The sequence below is a fragment of the Oncorhynchus clarkii genome, chromosome 6 (genome assembly GCF_045791955.1).
Source record: "Oncorhynchus clarkii lewisi isolate Uvic-CL-2024 chromosome 6, UVic_Ocla_1.0, whole genome shotgun sequence".
NCBI classification, from domain to species: domain Eukaryota; kingdom Metazoa; phylum Chordata; class Actinopteri; order Salmoniformes; family Salmonidae; genus Oncorhynchus; species Oncorhynchus clarkii.
Window position 1 is genome coordinate 7,377,209 of NC_092152.1, and position 19,474 is coordinate 7,396,682.

Below are 19,474 nucleotides of genomic sequence, written 5' to 3' on the forward strand. Positions count from 1 at the left end.
AAACGTCATGAACAGAGGGAAAACAGGTCTTACCAATGTGGATGATCTTATAGCCCTCCTCAGCTTCTCTCTGATACGTTCTCTCTATCTTTCTGAGGTTCCTCTTCTCCCACTTCTTATTCACCCAGCCCACAGCTCTCCTTCGGATACTTTTATCAGGTGGGAGAATGTCCTCCTTGTCATCTTCCTTCTCCTCTGCAGTGTTCTCTAACTCACCCCTCTTGTACTTCTCAAGGATCTCCCTTCTTTCCTCTTCCGCCATCTCCTCTCTTTTGTTTTCCTCTATTATCTTCTCTCTCTCTGATTGAAGCTAAATGAAATTCCCAATACCATTTGTGTAGTGTTACAACAATGTTGTCTCAGATGTTTATGCTTGTAGAACCTACAAATGAGTAATGCAATTATTTACAAATTGCAGATACAGTTAACAACAACACCATCAGTAGCTCCAGCAGTTGTTTGAGTCTGTTGATCTCCTGCATTTTTCTTTGGTTCTCCTTCGTTTCTGTGGCTCTCTGGCTCTGACTCCCTCTGACACTCTGCCTTCCTGAGTCTCAGTCTTCCACTCTTTCATTATACCCCTTTCTACTCTTCTCCTCCTTTCGTCTTTTAAAAGGGCTCGGAGATTGTGTCTCAGACTGTAATTGTTCAATGATCTTGTCCTTCTCCGTTCTACCATTCCTCTTCTTCTTTTCCTCCTCCCAGAGGCACACGGGAGGCACACTTGAAGTCTGTCCATCTCCTTCTGATTTCGGATCGTACGATCCTTCCCCCTCAACTCAAGCATGTGGGCTTCCTTCTCTGTACAGGTCTTCTTCTCTTCCCTCAGGAACTGAACCTCCATCTCTGCCTGCTTGTAGCTGGGAGCAAAGGTATGTCAACACATTATTTAGGAAGTGAACTCGACAATTTACTACAGTGTTAAAATAATAATTAAACTTCTGTTCAATTAAACTTCCTTTAATAACAAAACTAACACAACTGTGACTTAACAGTAGGTGAATGTGATGAGTTGACTGTCCATGATGGCCAGAGGTGGGTCATGTGTCACTCTGGTCCAGGGCGTTACGTACAGCTTGCAGACACTGAGCCTTCCTTCAGCAAACCGCACATAATGCCCTGGACCAGAGCTAGGTTATTATGAGTTCTAATATGATTTCCTGACCACTTTGAAGTTAAATCATGCAAGAACATTTGAATTTTACCCACTAATAGAACAAACATTTACATCACTTAGCAGACACTCTCATCAAGGAGTGATTTACAGGAGCAAATAGGGTTAAGTGACTAGCTCAAGGACAGATTTTTCACCTAGTGAGCTTGGAGATTCAAACCAGCAACTGTAACGGATGTGAAACGCTAGCTTAGTTAGCGGTGGTGCGCACTAAATAGCGTTTCAATCGGTGACGTCACTTGCTCAGAGACCTTTTATTTATTTATTTCACCTTTATTTAACCAGGTAGGCAAGTTGATAACACCTTTATTTAACCAGGTAGGCAAGTTGATAACACCTTTATTTAACCAGGTAGGCAAGTTGAGAACAAGTTCTCATTTACAATTGCGACCTGGCCAAGATAAAGCAAAGCAGTTTGACACATACAACGACACAGAGTTACACATGGAGTAAAACAAACATACAGTCAATAATACAGTATAAACAAGTCTATCTATATACGATGTGAGCAAATGAGGTGAGATAAGGGAGGTAAAGGCAAAAAGGCCATGGTGGCAAAGAAAATACAATATAGCAAGTAAAACACTGGAATGGTAGATTTGCAATGGGAGAATGTGCAAAGTAGAAATAAAAATAATGGGGGTGCAAAGGAGCAAAATAAATAAAATAGAGTAGGGAAAGAGGTAGTTGTTTGGGCTAAATTATAGGCGGGCTATGTACAGGTGCAGTAATCTGTGAGCTGCTCTGACAGTTGGTGCTTAAAGCTAGTGAGGGAGATAAGTGTTTCCAGTTTCAGAGATTTTTGTAGTTCGTTCCAGTCATTGGCAGCAGAGAACTGGAAGGAGAGGCGGCCAAAGAAAGAATTGGTTTTGGGGGTGACTAGAGAGATATACCTGCTGGAGCGTGTGCTACAGGTGGGAGATGCAATGGTGACCAGCGAGCTGAGATAAGGGGGGACTTTACCTAGCAGGGTCTTGTAGATGACATGGAGCCAGTGGGTTTGGCGACGAGTATGAAGCGAGGGCCAGCCAACGAGAGCGTACAGGTCGCAATGGTGGGTAGTATATGGGGCTTTGGTGACAAAACAGATTGCACTGTGATAGACTGCATCCAATTTGTTGAGTAGGGTATTGGAGGCTATTTTGTAAAGGACATCGCCAAAGTCGAGGATTGGTAGGATGGTCAGTTTTACAAGGGTATGTTTGGCAGCATGAGTGAAGGATGCTTTGTTGCGAAATAGGAAGCCAATTCTAGATTTAACTTTGGATTGGAGATGTTTGATATGGGTCTGGAAGGAGAGTTTACAGTCTAACCAGACACCTAAGTATTTGTAGTTGTCCACGTATTCTAAGTCAGAGTAGTGATGTTGGACAGGCGGGTAGGTGCAGGTAGCGATCGGTTGAAGAGCATGCATTTAGTTTTACTTGTATTTAAGAGCAATTGGAGGCCACGGAAGGAGAGTTGTATGGCATTGAAGCTTGCCTGGAGGGTTGTTAACACAGTGTCCAAAGAAGTGCCGGAAGTATACAGAATGGTGTCGTCTGCGTAGAGGTGGATCAGAGACTCACCAGCAGCGAGAGTCGGTCCAAGAATTGAACCCTGTGGCACCCCCATAGAGACTGCCAGAGGTCCGGACAACAGACCCTCCGATTTGACACACTGAACTCTATCAGAGAAGTAGTTGGTGAACCAGGCGAGGCAATCATTTGAGAAACCAAGGCTGTTGAGTCTGCCGATGAGGATGTGGTGATTGACAGAGTCGAAAGCCATGGCCAGATCAATGAATACGGCTGCACAGTAATGTTTCTTATCGATGGCGGTTAAGATATCGTTTAGGACCTTGAGCGTGGCTGAGGTGCACCCATGACCAGCTCTGAAACCAGATTGCATAGCAGAGAAGGTATGGTGAGATTCGAAATGGTCGGTAATCTGTTTGTTGACTTGACTTTCGAAGACCTTAGAAAGGCATGGTAGGATAGATATAGGTCTGTAGCAGTTTGGGTCAAGAGTGTCCCCCCCCTTTGAAGAGGGGGATGACCGCAGCTGCTTTCCAATCTTTGGGAATCTCAGACGACACGAAAGAGAGGTTGAACAGGCTAGTAATAGGGGTGGCAACAATTTCGGCAGATCATTTTAGAAAGAAAGGGTCCAGATTGTCTAGCCCGGCTGATTTGTAGGGGTCCAGATTTTGCAGCTCTTTCAGAACATCAGCTGAATGGCTTTGGGAGAAGGAGAAATGGGGAAGGCTTGGGCGAGTTGCTGTTGGGGGTGCAGTGCTGTTGACCGGGGTAGGAGTAGCCAGGTGGCCAGCCGTAGGAAAATACTTATTGAAATTCTCAATTATGGTGGATTTATCAGTGGTGACAGTGTTTCCTATCTTCAGTGCAGTGGGCAGCTGGGAGGAGGTGTTCTTATTCTCCATGGACTTTACAGTGTCCCAGAACTTTTTTGAGTTAGTGTTGCAGGAAGCAAATTTCTGCTTGAAAAAGCTAGCCTTGGCTTTTCTAACTGCCTGTGTATAATGGTTTCTAGCTTTGTTCGACGCTAATGCAGAACGCCATAGGATGTTTTTGTGTTGGTTAAGGGCAGTCAGGTCTGGGGAGAACCAAGGGCTATATCTGTTCCTGGTTCTAAATTTCTTGAATGGGGCATTTTTATTTAAGATGGTTTAGAGAGGCATTTTGAAAAAATATCCAGGCATCCTCTACTGACGGGATGAGATCAATATCCTTCCAGGATACCCCGGCCAGGTCGATTAGAAAGGCCTGCTCGCTGAAGTGTTTCAGGGAGCGTTTTACAGTGATGAGTGGAGGTCGTCTGACCGCTGACCCATTACGGATGCAGGCAATGAGGCAGTGATCGCTGAGATCTTGGTTGAAGACAGCAGAGGTGTATTTAGAGGGGAAGTTGGATAGGATGATATCTATGAGGGTGCCCGTGTTTAAGGCTTTGGGGAGGTACCTGGTAGGATCATTGATAATTTGTGTGAGATTGAGGGCATCAAGTTTAGATTGTAGGATGGCTGGGGTGTTAAGCATGTTCCAGTTTAGGTCGCCTAGCAGCACGAGCTCTGAAGATAGATGGGGGGCAATCAGTTCACATATGGTGTCCAGAGCACAGCTGGGGGCAGAGGGTGGTCTATAGCAGGCGGCCACGGTGAGAGACTTGTTTTTAGAGAGGTGGATTTTTAAAAGTAGAAGTTCAAATTGTTTGGGTACAGACCTGGATAGTAGGACAGAACTCTGCAGGCTATCTTTGCAGTAGATTGCAACACCGCCCCCTTTGGCAGTTCTATCTTGTCTGAAAATGTTGTAATTTGGAATTAAAATGTCTGAATTTTTGGTGGTCTTCCTAAGCCAGGATTCAGACACAGCTAGAACATCCGGGTTGGCAGAGTGTGCTAAAGCAGTGAATAGAACAAACTTAGGGAGGAGGCTTCTAATGTTAACATGCATGAAACCAAGGCTATTACGGTTACAGAAGTCATCAAAAGAGAGCGCCTGGGGAATAGGAGTGGAGCTAGGCACTGCAGGGCCTGGATTCACCTCTACATCGCCAGAGGAACAGAGGAGGAGTAGAATAAGGGTGCGGCTAAAAGCAATAAGAATTGGTCGTCTAGAACGTCTGGAACAGAGGGTAAAAGGAGGTTTCTGGGGGCGATAAAATAGCATCAAGGTATAATGTAAAGACAAAGATATGGTAGGATGTGAATACAGTGGAGGTAAACCTAGGTATTGAGTGATGAAGAGAGAGATATTGTCTCTAGAATCATCATTGAAACCAGGAGATGTCATTGCATGTGTGGGTGGTGGAACTAATAGGTTGGATAAGGTATAGTGAGCAGGACTAGAGGCTCTACAGTGAAATAAGCCAATAAACACTAACCAGAACAGCAATGGACAAGACATTGACATTAAGGAGAGGCATGCTTAGTCGAGTGATCAAAAGGGTCCAGTGAGTGGAGAGGTTGGTTGGGGGTCACGGCGATTTAGACAGCTAGCCAGGCCATCGGTAGCAAGCTAGCATAGGATGGAGGTATGTTGTTAGCCACCTCTTGCGTTCGGTCAGTAGATTAGTGGGTTTCCGTGTGGTAGAGGGGATTAATCCAAATCACATAACAACAACAAAAATAAGAACAATAGATATAGTTATAGAGGCCCAAGAAGAAAACATAATAATAATAAAAATAAATAAATTGTCCGATTGTCTATTCAGATAGCAGCCGGAAAGACAGCTAACGGTTAAATGTAATGGACACAGGGAATGAAGAATAGAAAACCCAGTTGGATCCAATGATTTTTTACTCTTTTCAGTTGAGCATGGCATGGAATTTGTCAATAAAGTGCAATAATTCCCATCCCGAATTGACCTGACCTGCTATCAACTTAAACGTCATGAACAGAGGGAAAACAGGTCTTACCAATGTGGATGATCTTATAGCCCTCCTCAGCTTCTCTCTGATACGTTCTCTCTATCTTTCTGATGTTCCTCTTCTCCCACTTCTTGTTCACCCAGCCCACAGCTCTCCTTCAGATACTTTTATCAGGTGGGAGAATGTCCTCCTTGTCATCTTCCTTCTCCTCTGCAGTGTTCTCTAACTCACCCCTCTTGTACTTCTCAAGGATCTCCCTTCTTTCCTCTTCCGCCATCTCCTCTCTTTTGTTTTCCTCTATTATCTTCTCTCTCTCTGATTGAAGCTAAATGAAATTCCCAATACCATTTGTGTAGTGTTACAACAATGTTGTCTCAGATGTTTATGCTTGTAGAACCTACAAATGAGTAATGCAATTATTTACAAATTGCACAGATACAGTTATCAACAACAACAGTAATGATATTAAAAAGGAAGTGGATATTCAACCAGCAGAAGAAAGGCATAGGGTTTGAGATAAATTAAGGTTAAAGGTTCAGTACCTAGGTTTGGGTTAAGGTAAAGGTTAGGTATAGTTTCAGTGAGGTTAAGGTAAGGGTTAAGGAAAGGAATAAAAGTTAACATTGGGTTAGCGTACCGCTGTCTGCCACTATTCATTTTCAGCTGGGTAAATATACACTGCCTTTTAATAATAACAATGACATGTCTTACGTGGGCCAGTTGTAGGTTCACCATCAGTAGCTCCAGCAGTTGTTTGAGTCTTTTGATCTCCTGCAGTTTTCTTTGGTTCTCCTTCGTTTCTGTGACTCTCCCTCTGACACTTATGAGGTTTCTGTGTTATGCACTATAGCCCATTACCATATATATGATTGAATATTATCTGCTGTTGGCTTGTGTGGATGTATGTATGTGTTATGCAACATAGCTGACTTGAAACATTGTTAAAGGTGTCAGGGCCAGGGGACTTTCTCATGATGGAAAAATACAGAAGACAGGGCACATTCAGAGCGTGGGGTTGCAGAACAAGCGGTCTTTTGTTAGATAACAGGAGCCAGGTGCGAGATAACGGTATGGAGCATGAGAGCCTGGATGTTCTTCACAGCAACACTTACATCTATCAACAGAAGCGCCAAGAGGCGGGGACCCGCCTGAGCGCCTGCAATAGGCTGGGCAAGTTTAAACCACGCCCAGCCTCTACTGTGATAGGCCAACAGACGGGTTGGAACTGTCTATTACAGTATAAAGAATACTGTTTTACATACATCTTGTCAGTTCTCTGTTTTGCCCTGCGAGGTGGGACAGAGAAAATTGCATTTACCACTTATTGCTTAGCTAATAAAAAATACATAGTATACAATCGATGACTCATTGTCATATTTATCCTGTTACCAGATTCGAATTGACGCAACTCTAGCACACTCTACCTTCCTGAGTCTCAGGATTTCAGTCTTCCACTCTTTCATTATACCCCTTTCTACTCTTCTCCTCCTTTCGTCTTTTAAAAGGGCTCTGAGGTGGTCTGTCTCAGACTGTAATTGTTCAATGATCTTGTCCTTCTCTGTTCCACCATTCCTCTTCTTCTTTTCCTTCTCCCAGAGGCACACTTGAAGTCTGTCCATCTCCTTCTGATTTCGGATTGTTCGATTCTTCCCCCTCAACTCAAGCATGTGGGCTTCCTTCGCTGTACAGGTCTTCTTCTCTTCCCTCAGGAAGTGAACCTCCATCTCTGCCTGCTTGTAGCTGGGAGCAAAGGAATGTCAACACATTATTTAGGAAGTGAACTCAGACAATTTACTACAATATTAAAATAATAATTCAACTTCTGCTCAATTTAACTGTCTTTAATAACAAAACTAACACAACTGTGACTTAACAGTAGGTGAATGTGATGAGTTGACTGTCCATATTGGCCTGAGGTGGGTAATGTGTCACTCTGGTCCAGGGCGTTACGTACAGCTTGCAGACACTGAGCCTTCCTTCAGCAAGCCGCACATAACGCCATGGACCAGAGCTTGGTTATGTGATGAATGACTTACAGACTGTTCCACATGATAGGAGGGGGTAAGAAGACAGTCCCAGTAGGAGACGGAGATCGTCCAGAAGAAGAAGAGGTGTCCATCTCCTCAGAGACTGCAGGAAAGGTCTACAAGTTTTATTTCTGGAAAATAAAGAGATGCCTTCGTTCAGCAACAATGTGTGTTTCTATGTTTCTGTCACTAGATGGTGCCATTGTACACAACATTTACTCACCAGGTCAGTGAATTCAGAAACAGTCTTCAGAGTTGAGTCCTCAAGCGCTAGCCTACAACCCATCATGCATCAGCACAACTAATATAATAATACCTCATCACAACTTCATAATCACAGTACACCTGGATTGTGTTCACAAAGTGTTTCAGGGTAGGAGTGCTGATCTAGGATCAGGTCGCCTCCTGTCCATCAAAACGTATTCAGTTTAATTTAAAAGACCAAACTGATTATTGATCAGCACTCCTTCTATGAGACTTTGTGATTATGAGTGTTGCGTCATTTGGAACGCTTGAGCGTCATAATCCGTTCACCGCGCCTGCTTGATTGACAGCTAGGGGTTCTCCTGCGCACCAGTGTCCAAAAGTCGATAATGTTTAGCTACTCATAATTGATAAAGTCATTTATAACTATTTTCACTTGACTTTTATTTAGTGTATTTTTGCCTAAGGTTATTTGGAATTCTATGTTGTGTGATTTGTCTTTGTATGGGCCTAAAGTTCAATGAAATACAAACAGCAACCATAGCCTACAAACATTTCCCACACAAATACAGATGTGGGTGTTCAGTGAGAACACAAAATAATAACAGAACAGTCATAACTGTACAAACAAACATACAATCACAACTCTGGTGCACCTGTCCAGGTCGAACTGTACTATACTGTACATATCGGTCACATTAATGACATTGCACTCAGGAAAGTTTTCTGTAGGCTATTGGGGAGATGCGCATAGCCCGTTGAGTTGTCACGTTCCAGTCCAAACATGACCTGGGATGTGAGAAGGGAGCTATTCTATAACACATGTAGATGACATGTTGTCTTTCTATGTAGATTATATTTTGGTTTTATATTTCATATTTGATTGATGATTAGGCCTATGACTTTTGATTCCACTTTGGCTACCTTGCACCATATTGTCCTCTCTTGCTATATCTTAAACTTTATGCCCTTGTGCAGATCTTCTCTCTAAACAATATTCATGATAGTTTGAATGAGTTGAGTAAACTACACTGTTGTTAGCTTCTCAGTCTGTACTGTACTGTCCCTGGAAGACTCTCCACATAGTTCACCTAGATCCAGTCCACTTTGTACCACTGGTCAACTAATCATCCAAACCTCTGATTAGTGAATCAGGTGTGCTGGTGGTGGAATACATGATATGAACTGGTTAGGGGGAGGACAGGTTTGAGAAGGGAAAGACTAAATTGACTTTTCTGACCAACATCCCAATGACAGCCCATCTGGCCAAAACTTAAAACAGACTCTAACCTTAACCCTAACATTAACCAAACCCTTAAGCCTTAAAGGTAGTCTCATCAGTCATCAGACTGTAGTTTCTCCCTGTGTGTCCAGTAAACCTCCTCTAATCATGGGTGTGATTCATACTGTAGTTTCTCCCTGTGTGTCCAGTAAACCTCCTCTTATCATGGGTGTGATTCAGACTGTAGTTTCTCCCTGTGTGTCCAGTAAACCTCCTCTCATCATGGGTGTGATTCAGCCTGTAGTTTCTCCCTGTGTGTCCAGTAAACCTCCTCTCATCATGGGTTTGATTCAGACTGTAGTTTCTCCCTGTGTGTCCAGGAAACCTCCTCTCATCATGGGTGGGATTCAGGCTGAAGCTGGAGAGGCCAGTAGCAACCACCCTGACCACTTTATTACTAGCTGGGGCTGGATAGTATCTCTAGAGTTACAGTAAGGCATTTCCATGTAAAATGATTGTCTATTAGGTATTGGTTGTGAAATTGTTAGATATTACTTGTTAGATATTGCTGTACTTTCAGAACTAGAAGCACAAGCATTTCGCTACAGTCGCAATAACATTTGCTAACCATGTGTTGTGAAGTGTAAAATTTGATTTGATTTGAGCACCAACGCATCGTTCATAGGAGCATGTGTAATTGGCTGTCAAATGAAATCTAAGACTGTATAGTTTTGGTAAATGTAATTCTAGATCCATTTTTCAACCAGTGAAGGCTTTGATTTCTGGGTCAACAGATGGAAAAGGGATCTTAGAAAACATCACCAGAAAAAGTCTTAAAAGGTCCAATATCAGAACTACATAAAAACAGAATCATGTTGACATAAAGACCCCTGACTACTAATATCAACACTTACATTTGGTTTTGGAGAAATCATTAACCTTCTTTAAGTTTCAGAAATATTACCTTGTGCCTTGTAATTCCGTTACCAAAAACCCACATAACTTCAAGATATTTTCACATTTGTCATTGTGAGGAGGGGGATAATGAAAGTTCACAGAAGTAATGGTGGAGCTAACAATTAGTTCTAGTGATTTTTCTGATGTATATTTTTTGCGTGAATTATTAAGTGATTAAAACTCGTAATTCCGTTACCAAAATGCTAGTGGAATTACCAAGAAATCTGTAACCGAATTACTGCAACTGAATTGGCTGAAATGGGAAATCATAATAGTCACAAACCACAATTGGGTCACCTGGTACTGTCCTCCTTTCCACTGGCATATTGTTCAGCTCATAACAGTTTTCTTTCTCTTCTCTGGTGGTCAAATTAACAGTGTTAAAACATTCTGTCTGGACAATCTCTCTCTGCATGCTGAGAGTGTTTGGTGCATGCTGGGAATTGTATGAGTGAGTGTTGTGTAGAGTTACATATCCTGCTTTTTCTTTTACATGTATTTTTCTTGGTGGTGTCTTTTTTCTCTTCCTATGCATCATTGAGGTTATCAGTATTTTTATTTAGTTGTTGTGGTAGAATTAAGTACATTGTTTTTCGTGTTGAAATTGGCTTTGGCGGGGGTGGCGACCCACATGGGGATGCCGTCCCTGTCACTTCAGCACGGCTTCAGGTGTGTTACTGAAGCTACTGTCACTGTGGAGGAGTTTCTGGTCGCCGTAGGAGAGAAGGTGGGATATGAGAATGTTGCTTATGCGTCACGGATGAATAAAGGGGTGGTGGTTTTGCTTAAAGAAGAGAGTCTTGTAGATCGTATGGTTGAGCATGGTGTACTTCTTAAAGAAGAGAGTCTTGTAGATCGTATGGTTGAGCATGGTGTACTTCTTAAAGAAGAGAGTCTTGTAGATCGTATGGTTGAGCATGGCGTACTTCTTAAAGGAATGTTTATTCAAGTTACGGCGCTTTTCTCTCCGTCAACAAGGGTAACGATTTCGAATGTACCGCCGTTTATACCCAATGAGCTGTTGGAGCATCCCTCAGAACATCCCTCAGAACTCACCACATTCTGAGGGTGCCACTGGTGGCACAAGCATGTCAGAGCTAACCTTTGGAGAAGAAATGTGCTTCTAGTTCTGACAATGCAGTAATAACCAACAAGTAATCTAACTAACAATTCCAAAACTACTGTCTTGTACACAGTGTAAGGGGATAAAGAATATGTACATAAGGATATATGAATGAGTGATGGTACAGAGCAGCATAGGCAAGATACAGTAGATGGTATCGAGTACAGTATATACATATGAGATGAGTATGTAAACAAAGTGGCATAGTTAAAGTGGCTAGTGATACATGTATTACATAAGGATACAGTCGATGATATAGTACAGTATATACGTATGCATATGAGATGAATAATGTAGGGTAAGTAACATTATATAAGGTAGCATTGTTTAAAGTGGCTAGTGATATATTTACATAATTTCCCATAAATTCCCATTATTAAAGTGGCTGGAGTTGAGTCAGTGTCAGTGTGTTGGCAGCAGCCACTCAATGTTAGTGGTGGCTGTTTAACAGTCTGATGGCCTTGAGATAGAAGCTGTTTTTCAGTCTCTCGGTCCCAGCTTTGATGCACCTGTACTGACCTCGCCTTCTGGATGATCGCGGGGTGAACAGGCAGTGGCTCGGGTGGTTGATGTCCTTGATGATCTTTATGGCCTTCCTGTGACATCGGGTGGTGTAGGTGTCCTGGAGGGCAGGTAGTTTGCCCCCGATGATGCGTTGTGCAGACCTCACTACCCTCTGGAGAGCCTTACGGTTGAGGGCGGAGCAGTTGCCGTACCAGGCGGTGATACAGCCCGCCAGGATGCTCTCGATTGTGCATCTGTAGAAGTTTGTGAGTGCTTTTGGTGACAAGCCGAATTTCTTCAGCCTCCTGAGGTTGAAGAGGCGCTGCTGCGCCTTCTTCACAATGCTGTCTGTGTGAGTGGACCAATTCAGTTTGTCTGTGATGTGTATGCCGAGGAACTTAAAACTTGCTACCCTCTCCACTACTGTTCCATCGATGTGGATAGGGGGGTGTTCCCTCTGCTGTTTCCTGAAGTCCACAATCATCTCCTTAGTTTTGTTGACGTTGAGTGTGAGGTTATTTTCCTGACACCACACTCCGAGGGCCCTCACCTCCTCCCTGTAGGCCGTCTTGTCGTTGTTGGTAATCAAGCCTACCACTGTTGTGTCGTCCGCAAACTTTATGATTGAGTTGGAGGCGTGCGTGGCCATGCAGTCGTGGGTGAACAGGGAGTACAGGAGAGGGCTCAGAACGCACCCTTGTGGGGCCCCAGTGTTGAGGATCAGCGGGGAGGAGATGTTGTTGCCTACCCTCACCACCTGGGGGCGGCCCGTCAGGAAGTCCAGTACCCAGTTGCACAGGGCGGGGTCGAGACCCAGGGTCTCGAGCTTGATGACGAGCTTGGAGGGTACTATGGTGTTGAATGCCGAGCTGTAGTCAATGAACAGCATTCTCACATAGGTATTCCTCTTGTCCAGATGGGTTAGGGCAGTGTGCAGTGTGGTTGAGATTGCATCGTCTCTGGACCTATTTGGGCGGTAAGCAAAATGGAGTGGGTCTAGGGTGTCAGGTAGGGTGGAGGTGATATGGTCCTTGACTAGTCTCTCAAAGCACTTCATGATGACGGAAGTGAGTGCTACGGGGCGGTAGTCGTTTAGCTCAGTTACCTTAGCTTTCTTGGGAACAGGAACAATGGTGGCCCTCTTGAAGCATGTGGGAACAGCAGACTGGTATAGGGATTGATTGAATATGTCCGTAAACACACCGGCCAGCTGGTCTGCGCATGATCTGAGGGCGCGGCTGGGGATGCCGTCTGGGCCTGCAGCCTTGCGAGGGTTAACACGTTTAAATGTCTTACTCACCTCGGCTGCAGTGAAGGAGAGACCGCATGTTTTCGTTGCAGGCCGTGTCAGTGGCACTGTATTGTCCTCAAAGCGGGCAAAAAAGTTATTTAGTCTGCCTGGGAGCAGGACATCCTGGTCCGTGACTGGGCTGGATTTCTTCCTGTAGTCCGTGATTGACTGTAGACCCTGCCACATGCCTCTTGTGTCTGAGCCGTTGAATTGAGATTCTACTTTGTCTCTGTACTGACGCTTAGCTTGTTTGATAGCCTTGCGGAGGGAATAGCTGCACTGTTTGTATTCGGTCATGTTACCAGACACCTTGCCCTGATTAAAAGCAGTGGTTCGTGCTTTCAGTTTCACGCGAATGCTGCCATCAATCCACGGTTTCTGGTTAGGGAATGTTTTAATCGTTGCTATGGGAACGACATCTTCAATGCACGTTCTAATGAACTCGCACACCGAATCAGCGTATTCGTCAATGTTGTTGTCTGACGCAATACGAAACATGTCCCAGTCCACGTGATGGAAGCAGTCTTGGAGTGTGGAGTCAGCTTGGTCGGACCAGCGTTGGACAGACCTCAGCGTGGGAGCCTCTTGTTTTAGTTTCTGTCTGTAGGCAGGGATCAACAAAATGGAGTCGTGGTCAGCTTTTCCGAAAGGGGGGCGTGGCAGGGCCTTATATGCGTCGCGGAAGTTAGAGTAACAATGATCCAAGGTCTTTCCACCCCTGGTTGCGCAATCAATATGCTGATAAAATTTAGGGAGTCTTGTACATGTAGACTATAGCCTGTTTTAGAGAAATGTAATCATCAAATATTGTAAGAGCTTTCATTGTCTGCTTATATGCAGTTATGACTTGGTGTACAGGGAGAATACTGTAAGAATGGCCCATGTTCAAAATTCTGTCGCTGTACATTTCAAAAGTGCTGAACAAATAGTTATATTGACGACGTCCATCCTAGGTCTCTCATTGTCTTAATCTAAATTACAGATATCCTGTAGTCCACTCGTTGTCCCCTTATGCCATAGTTTGTACATCTCAATTGTCAGTAGAAACCACATTTGTTTAAGCAAGTCAGCCATATCAGCTATGTTTTTTAAAAAGGATTCTCTCCATGGTGCTGAAAAGAAAGCTCTGCTGTTGGGACAGCTTTATGTCGACCCTAACAGTTTGTGGGCACCGTTTGTTAAATTTATAGTGCAATTAATGTATTGTTTAGTGTTGTGTTGTGTAGTGGCTTTGCTGGCATTCATCTAAAACATTTTGGGGGAGTTTTCCCCACCAAGATGTACATGCTGCAATCACCACTGGGTGGGTGAATTATAACACACCAACCCTGTTACCTATAGATAGACAGTCTAGAAATGTTTAAACTATTTACATGTGTTTGGTAAGCTTGCATTCCATTCCCCCTGTCACATGGGGATCTATGGTTGATTCTAGATGAAATAGTCAACTCTGTTACAGTCAACCCTGTCACTTTATTTGACACTTTATAGGCACTTACTATAGTATGTATTTGTTACTTTGAGATGGAAAACATGTTTTTTATTAAGTTGAACATGTGCTCCTTATGACATATTGTTAGAATTAGGTGAAATATAAAGTTACACCCCCCAAAAGGTACTCAATTGGTACTGAACTGGAGGAGTACTGAACTGGAGGTGGGAGAGCTAACGATGCATCTACTGTTGCTCTCTCCTCCGATTCTTAGAGAAGCTATTTCAATCTGATATTTCTCCTATGGTCTAAAATAGATGTGTATAGAGGACTCCTCTGTAATATAACATGTCACACATTGTATCAAACTGATGGAATGTTAGGTGTCTCATTGAAAGTCTAACATCTACCATGACTACTGGATGTTTCAATTCTAATAAATAACAAAACAATCCACACCGTAACAACAATATTGCTTTTTTACTAAATGCTTTTATTAAAGAGTAAAACTTTGCAAACAAAAAGGACATCATCAAACATCACTGGCCTGACTTGAGCAGCTCTGCCCGGGGATGGAGCCAGCAACTTAGCTGCTACCGGTCCGGTCCAGGCTACCTGCAGACCTCCTCCTCCACTGGTCTGAGGGGAGGACTTCTGAAACCATTTCCATTTTTGGGATATTTTCTAGGACTGTAGAGGTGGTAAGCAGAGATGAATTTAACTAGGATAACTAGGATACAGAGGAGAGTCTCTGTTCTTGGAAGGAGGGTCACTGACCTTCGATGGTTTGTTGCCTGATAAAGAGGATACTTGCTGGCTTGAGGAGACTATAATGTTTTGAGGAAGAAATGTGGCTCGATGACTTAAAGAGGAGGAGGAATTATTGGGCGACACTTTTAATTACCAACGTAACCTCAGTGGAACTGTGGCTTCATCGAGTTCCAGCTCTAGGCAGACAGCACGTCAGGAAGGCTGTAAGACATCACAGAGACAGGTAAGTATCTATATATTTACATGTGTGATGCATGTACACTAAACCCTCACAGTTGGATAATGTCACTTTTTAAAGTGATGACATGTATATTACCAGTGTAAAACATGAATAGATGTTTAAACATTCTTTACCCCATCCTAATTTTCTTCCAGATGCTTGGCTTTTTCTTTGTCTTGGAGATTCGCTCTGATGTTTCAACCTCATCTGGAGCTTCTAGCTGCTGGCTGTCTGGCCCCCCTTGATGGTTCTCTGGCCCCTCCTGCTGGTTCTCTGAACTCCCCTCCTGGTTCTCTGCCCATGCCTGTTGCCTCCTTGGCCTTTCCTGGTGGCCATCAGCAGATCCAGTGGGCTCTTGGCTTACTTGTTGGCCATTGGCCCACCCGGGCAACTCCTGACCGTGGTTGTAATCGTGGCTGTGTTGGGTGGATAGACACCGGGTGTTGATTTGAGCATCAGCCTCCAGATTCATCTGCTCCAGGTAGTTTTCCTTCATCCTCTCCCTCTCCTCCTTCAGTTGTTGATGAGTCTGTTTTTTAAGCAGGGACCACTCTCTCCACTGCTTATTGAAATCCTCCATCTTCTTCCTTCTCTCCTCAGCCTTCAGCAGCTCCTTCCTCTTCTCCCTCTCTCTCTCTGCCCGGGTCATGGTGGATGTTAGCCTTGTGTGTCCAGGGATGGCTGGGAGGGGAGAAGAAGTAGAGTTCACATTCATCTTAGTGGATCTGGTATCAACTTAAATGTAATGGACACAGGGAATGAAGAATAGAAAACACAATTGAATCTCAATGATTCTTTACTCTTTTCAGTTGAGCAAGGCATGGAATTTGTCAATAAAGTGCAATAATTCCCATCCCGAATTGACCTGGCCCTAAGTTGAACATGAGTCCAGAATGGCACCTATTCTTTGTATAGTGCCAGGGCATATGTGATCGCTTAGGGCCACATGGCCACTAGTAGCCCCCGGATCCCCCCAAAACACGTTTTTGTGTGTGTGTTTTTAGGAACTCTTTCTGGGTCTCTACTTAGTCTTGAGAGTTAGACTAGTAGATGACACAAGGTACCATTTAAAAACGTGGTTGTTATCAGCAGTATTTTTCTTGTTATGTCAGTCAGTCACTCAATGAGCCATGTCAGCTAACATATTCTTTGGACAGTAGTTTTATATTGAAACAATGATGCAACATGATGACTGGTGTGGAACAAATGTGTGTAGAGGAGACTAAAGAGGATGATGTCATAAGTAGAGGGAAAACAGGTCTTACCTATGTGGACGATCTTATGGCCCTCCTCAGCCTCTCTCTGATACGTTCTCTCTATCTTTCTGAGGTTCCTCTTCTCCCATTTTTTATTCACCCAGCCCACGGCTCTCCTTCGGATACTTTTATCGGGTGAGAGAATGCCCTCCTTGTCATCTTCTTTTTCCTCCTCCTCTAACTCACCCCTCTTGTACTCAAGGATCTCCCTTCTTTCCTCTTCCACCATCTCCTCTCTTTTTTTTGCCTGTATTATTTTTTCTCTATCTCTGATTAAAGATAAATGGCATTTAATGGCTTTCTTTCTCTCCTCCTCTCTCTCTTCCTCTCTCTGCCTCTCCTCCTCTCTTAGTCTCAACATTTCTTTCTGTCTAGCAATTTCAATCTCTTGTTTTTTATCCTGCTCCTCTTGTTGTCTTGCCCTCTCCTGTTTTCTTTCCATCTCCAGCCGTCTTTCCTCCTTCTCCCTCCTGATTTGTTGTCCTCTTTCTATGTGTTCTCGTTCCCCCTTCAACACTTCTAACCTCCTCTCTTTACGCCTATTGAAGACTTCCCGTGCTTTTGCTTTAACATTAACTACTACATGTTTCTTCATGCTTACTTCCTTTCCTCTCTCTTCTCTTTCCCTGTACTCTTCCTCTGCTTCCTTAATCACTTCCTGCTTTTCTTCCATCTCTCTCTCCTGTTCTATCTCCAGTTCATTCTGTCCCTCAATTTCCCCCAAAATATTTTTCTGCCCTTCCTTTCTTCTTCCTGCTTCCTCCCTTTCTCTCATAATCATCTTTTCTTTCTCCATCTCTTTCTGTTGCTGATCTTTTAATTCCATCTCTCTTTGATTGTCATTGTCTTTCTCCCTTTCTTTCTCCTTCTCCTTTTGTTTCTGTCTCTCCTCTTGTTGTTGTCGTCTGTGTATCTCTTCTATCTCTCTCTGTCTCTTGTTCTCCCTCTCTCTTCCCTCCTTCTCCATGTCAATTTGCTTCTGTTTCCATATATTTTCTTCTTCTTGATCTCTCTCAAACATTATCTTTCTCTCCACTTGTTGTTGTCGTCTTTCTTTCTCTCCAATCTCTCTCTGTCTCTCTTTCTCTTTTGATCTCTCTCTGTCTCTCTTCTTCTCTTTCTTCCTCTTCCATCTCTATTTGCTTCTGTTTAAATAGTTGTTCTTCATTCTCTCTTTCAATCTCTTTCTGTCTCTCTTCTTCTCTTTCTTTCTCTTCCATCTCTATTTTCTTCTGTTTACATCTTTCTTCTTCATTCTCTCTTTCAATCTCTTTCGGTCTCTCTTCTTCTCTTCCGATATGTTTTTGTCTCTTTTCCATGATCTTTCTTTTGATCTCTCTCTGTCTCTCTTTCTCCTTCTCTTGTACATCCTCTTCCATCTCTTTTTGCTTCTGTTTACACATTTCTTCATCATTCTCTCTTTTGATCTCTCTCTGTCTCTCTTCTTCTCTTTCTTCCTCTTCCATCTCTATTTGCTTCTGTTTAAATAGTTGTTCTTCATTCTCTCTTTCAATCTCTTTCTGTCTCTCTTCTTTTCTTTCGATATGTTTTTGTCTCTTTTCCATTATCTTTCTTTTGATCTCTCTCTGTCTCTTCTCCCTCTCTCGTTCTTCCTCTTCCATCTCTATTTGCTTCTGTTTACATCTTTCTTCTTCAATCTCTCTTTCAATCTCTCTCTGTCTCTCTTCTTCTCTTTCCATAATTTTCTGTCTCTTCTCCATTCTCTTCCTTTTGATCTGTCTCTGTCTCTCTTTCTCCCTCTCTCTTTCTTCCTCTTCCATCTCTATGTGCTTCTCTTTGCGTCTCTCCTCTTCTTCTTCTCTCTCCATCTCCTTCTTCTTCTCATCTTCTTCTTGTCTCTGTTTTGGTATTTTCTCCATTCTCTTTCTTTCTACCTCTTTCTGTTTGTTGTGCTCACCCTCCATCTTCTCCTCCATGTCCATTTGGTTCTGTTTCCATTTATATTTGTCTGTTTCCATATTTTCTAATTCTATCTGCTGTTCCTTGATTTTCTTGAAGACTTCCTCCAATTCAGACGTATTTTTGTCATTGATGAGGGCTGTCTCCATCTCCATCTCTCTCTCCACTCTATTTTTCATCTCCTCTTCACTTCGTCTCCAATCATTTTCTCTCTCTCTGTCTCTATCAAATGTTCTCTCTGGTTCAGTCTCGTCTTTCAATCTAATCTCTTCTTTCATTCTCACAACCTCTCTGTCTAACACTAGTACATTTTGGTTAACCTGTTTCACTCTCTCATTCTGTCTTCTAAACGCTTCTTTCGCTCTTTCAAATTTGATTTTGTATTGAATCTCTTTTGTTGTCATATCTTCTTTCAGTCTCTCAACCTCTCTCTCTAACTCTTTTACCTTTTCGTTAACCAGTTTGACTTTCTCATTCTCTGCAATACGCATGTCTCTTTCTCTTTCAAATATGATTTCCTTCTCAATCTCTTTCAATCTCTCAATTTCTCGTTTTAACACTTTTATCGTTTCTTCTGCCTGTTCCACTTTCTTCTTCATTTCTTGTCTTTCCAATTCTGCTTTTCTCTTCCTTTCCATCTCCCTTTCTCTCTCTTTTTCCCTCTCTCTTTCCCTCTCTCTTCCTGTCTCAATAGGTTTGTTGTTCCAGGCCATTCTTGGTCGCTGCTCCTCCATGACTTTCTGCCATATCCTCAATCTCTCAATCTCTTGCTTCATTTTAAAAGGTTAAATTAGTGATAATCTATTACCAAGACATACTTTCAAAGGATTTGCAGAGAATGATACACAGAACTACAACCTACAACCAAGAGCTAGGTAATTGAATCAAACACTGGACAACATCAATAGCAGGGTCATGTTGATCAATTCATCTGGACAATTCATTGTCAATTAATGTATTGACATGGTTTGAAAAAATTATGAGACATTTTATGGAATCAA

The 19,474-nt window shown here is 43.0% G+C and overlaps 1 protein-coding gene across 1 annotated transcript; it reads right to left on the reverse strand.

Annotated features, from left to right (window-relative positions):
* Positions 1-367: 367 nt before the first annotated feature.
* Positions 368-19,207, reverse strand: LOC139411829 (trichohyalin-like). Its single transcript, XM_071158570.1, has 6 exons — positions 18,132-19,207; positions 16,563-17,644; positions 15,432-15,978; positions 7,077-7,286; positions 677-860; positions 368-382 (listed from the first exon to the last, which is right to left on the reverse strand). Exons 1-6 carry the CDS (start codon positions 19,205-19,207, stop codon positions 368-370), a joined length of 3,114 nt encoding a protein of 1,037 aa, XP_071014671.1.
* Between the last annotated feature and the right edge of the window lie 267 nt (positions 19,208-19,474).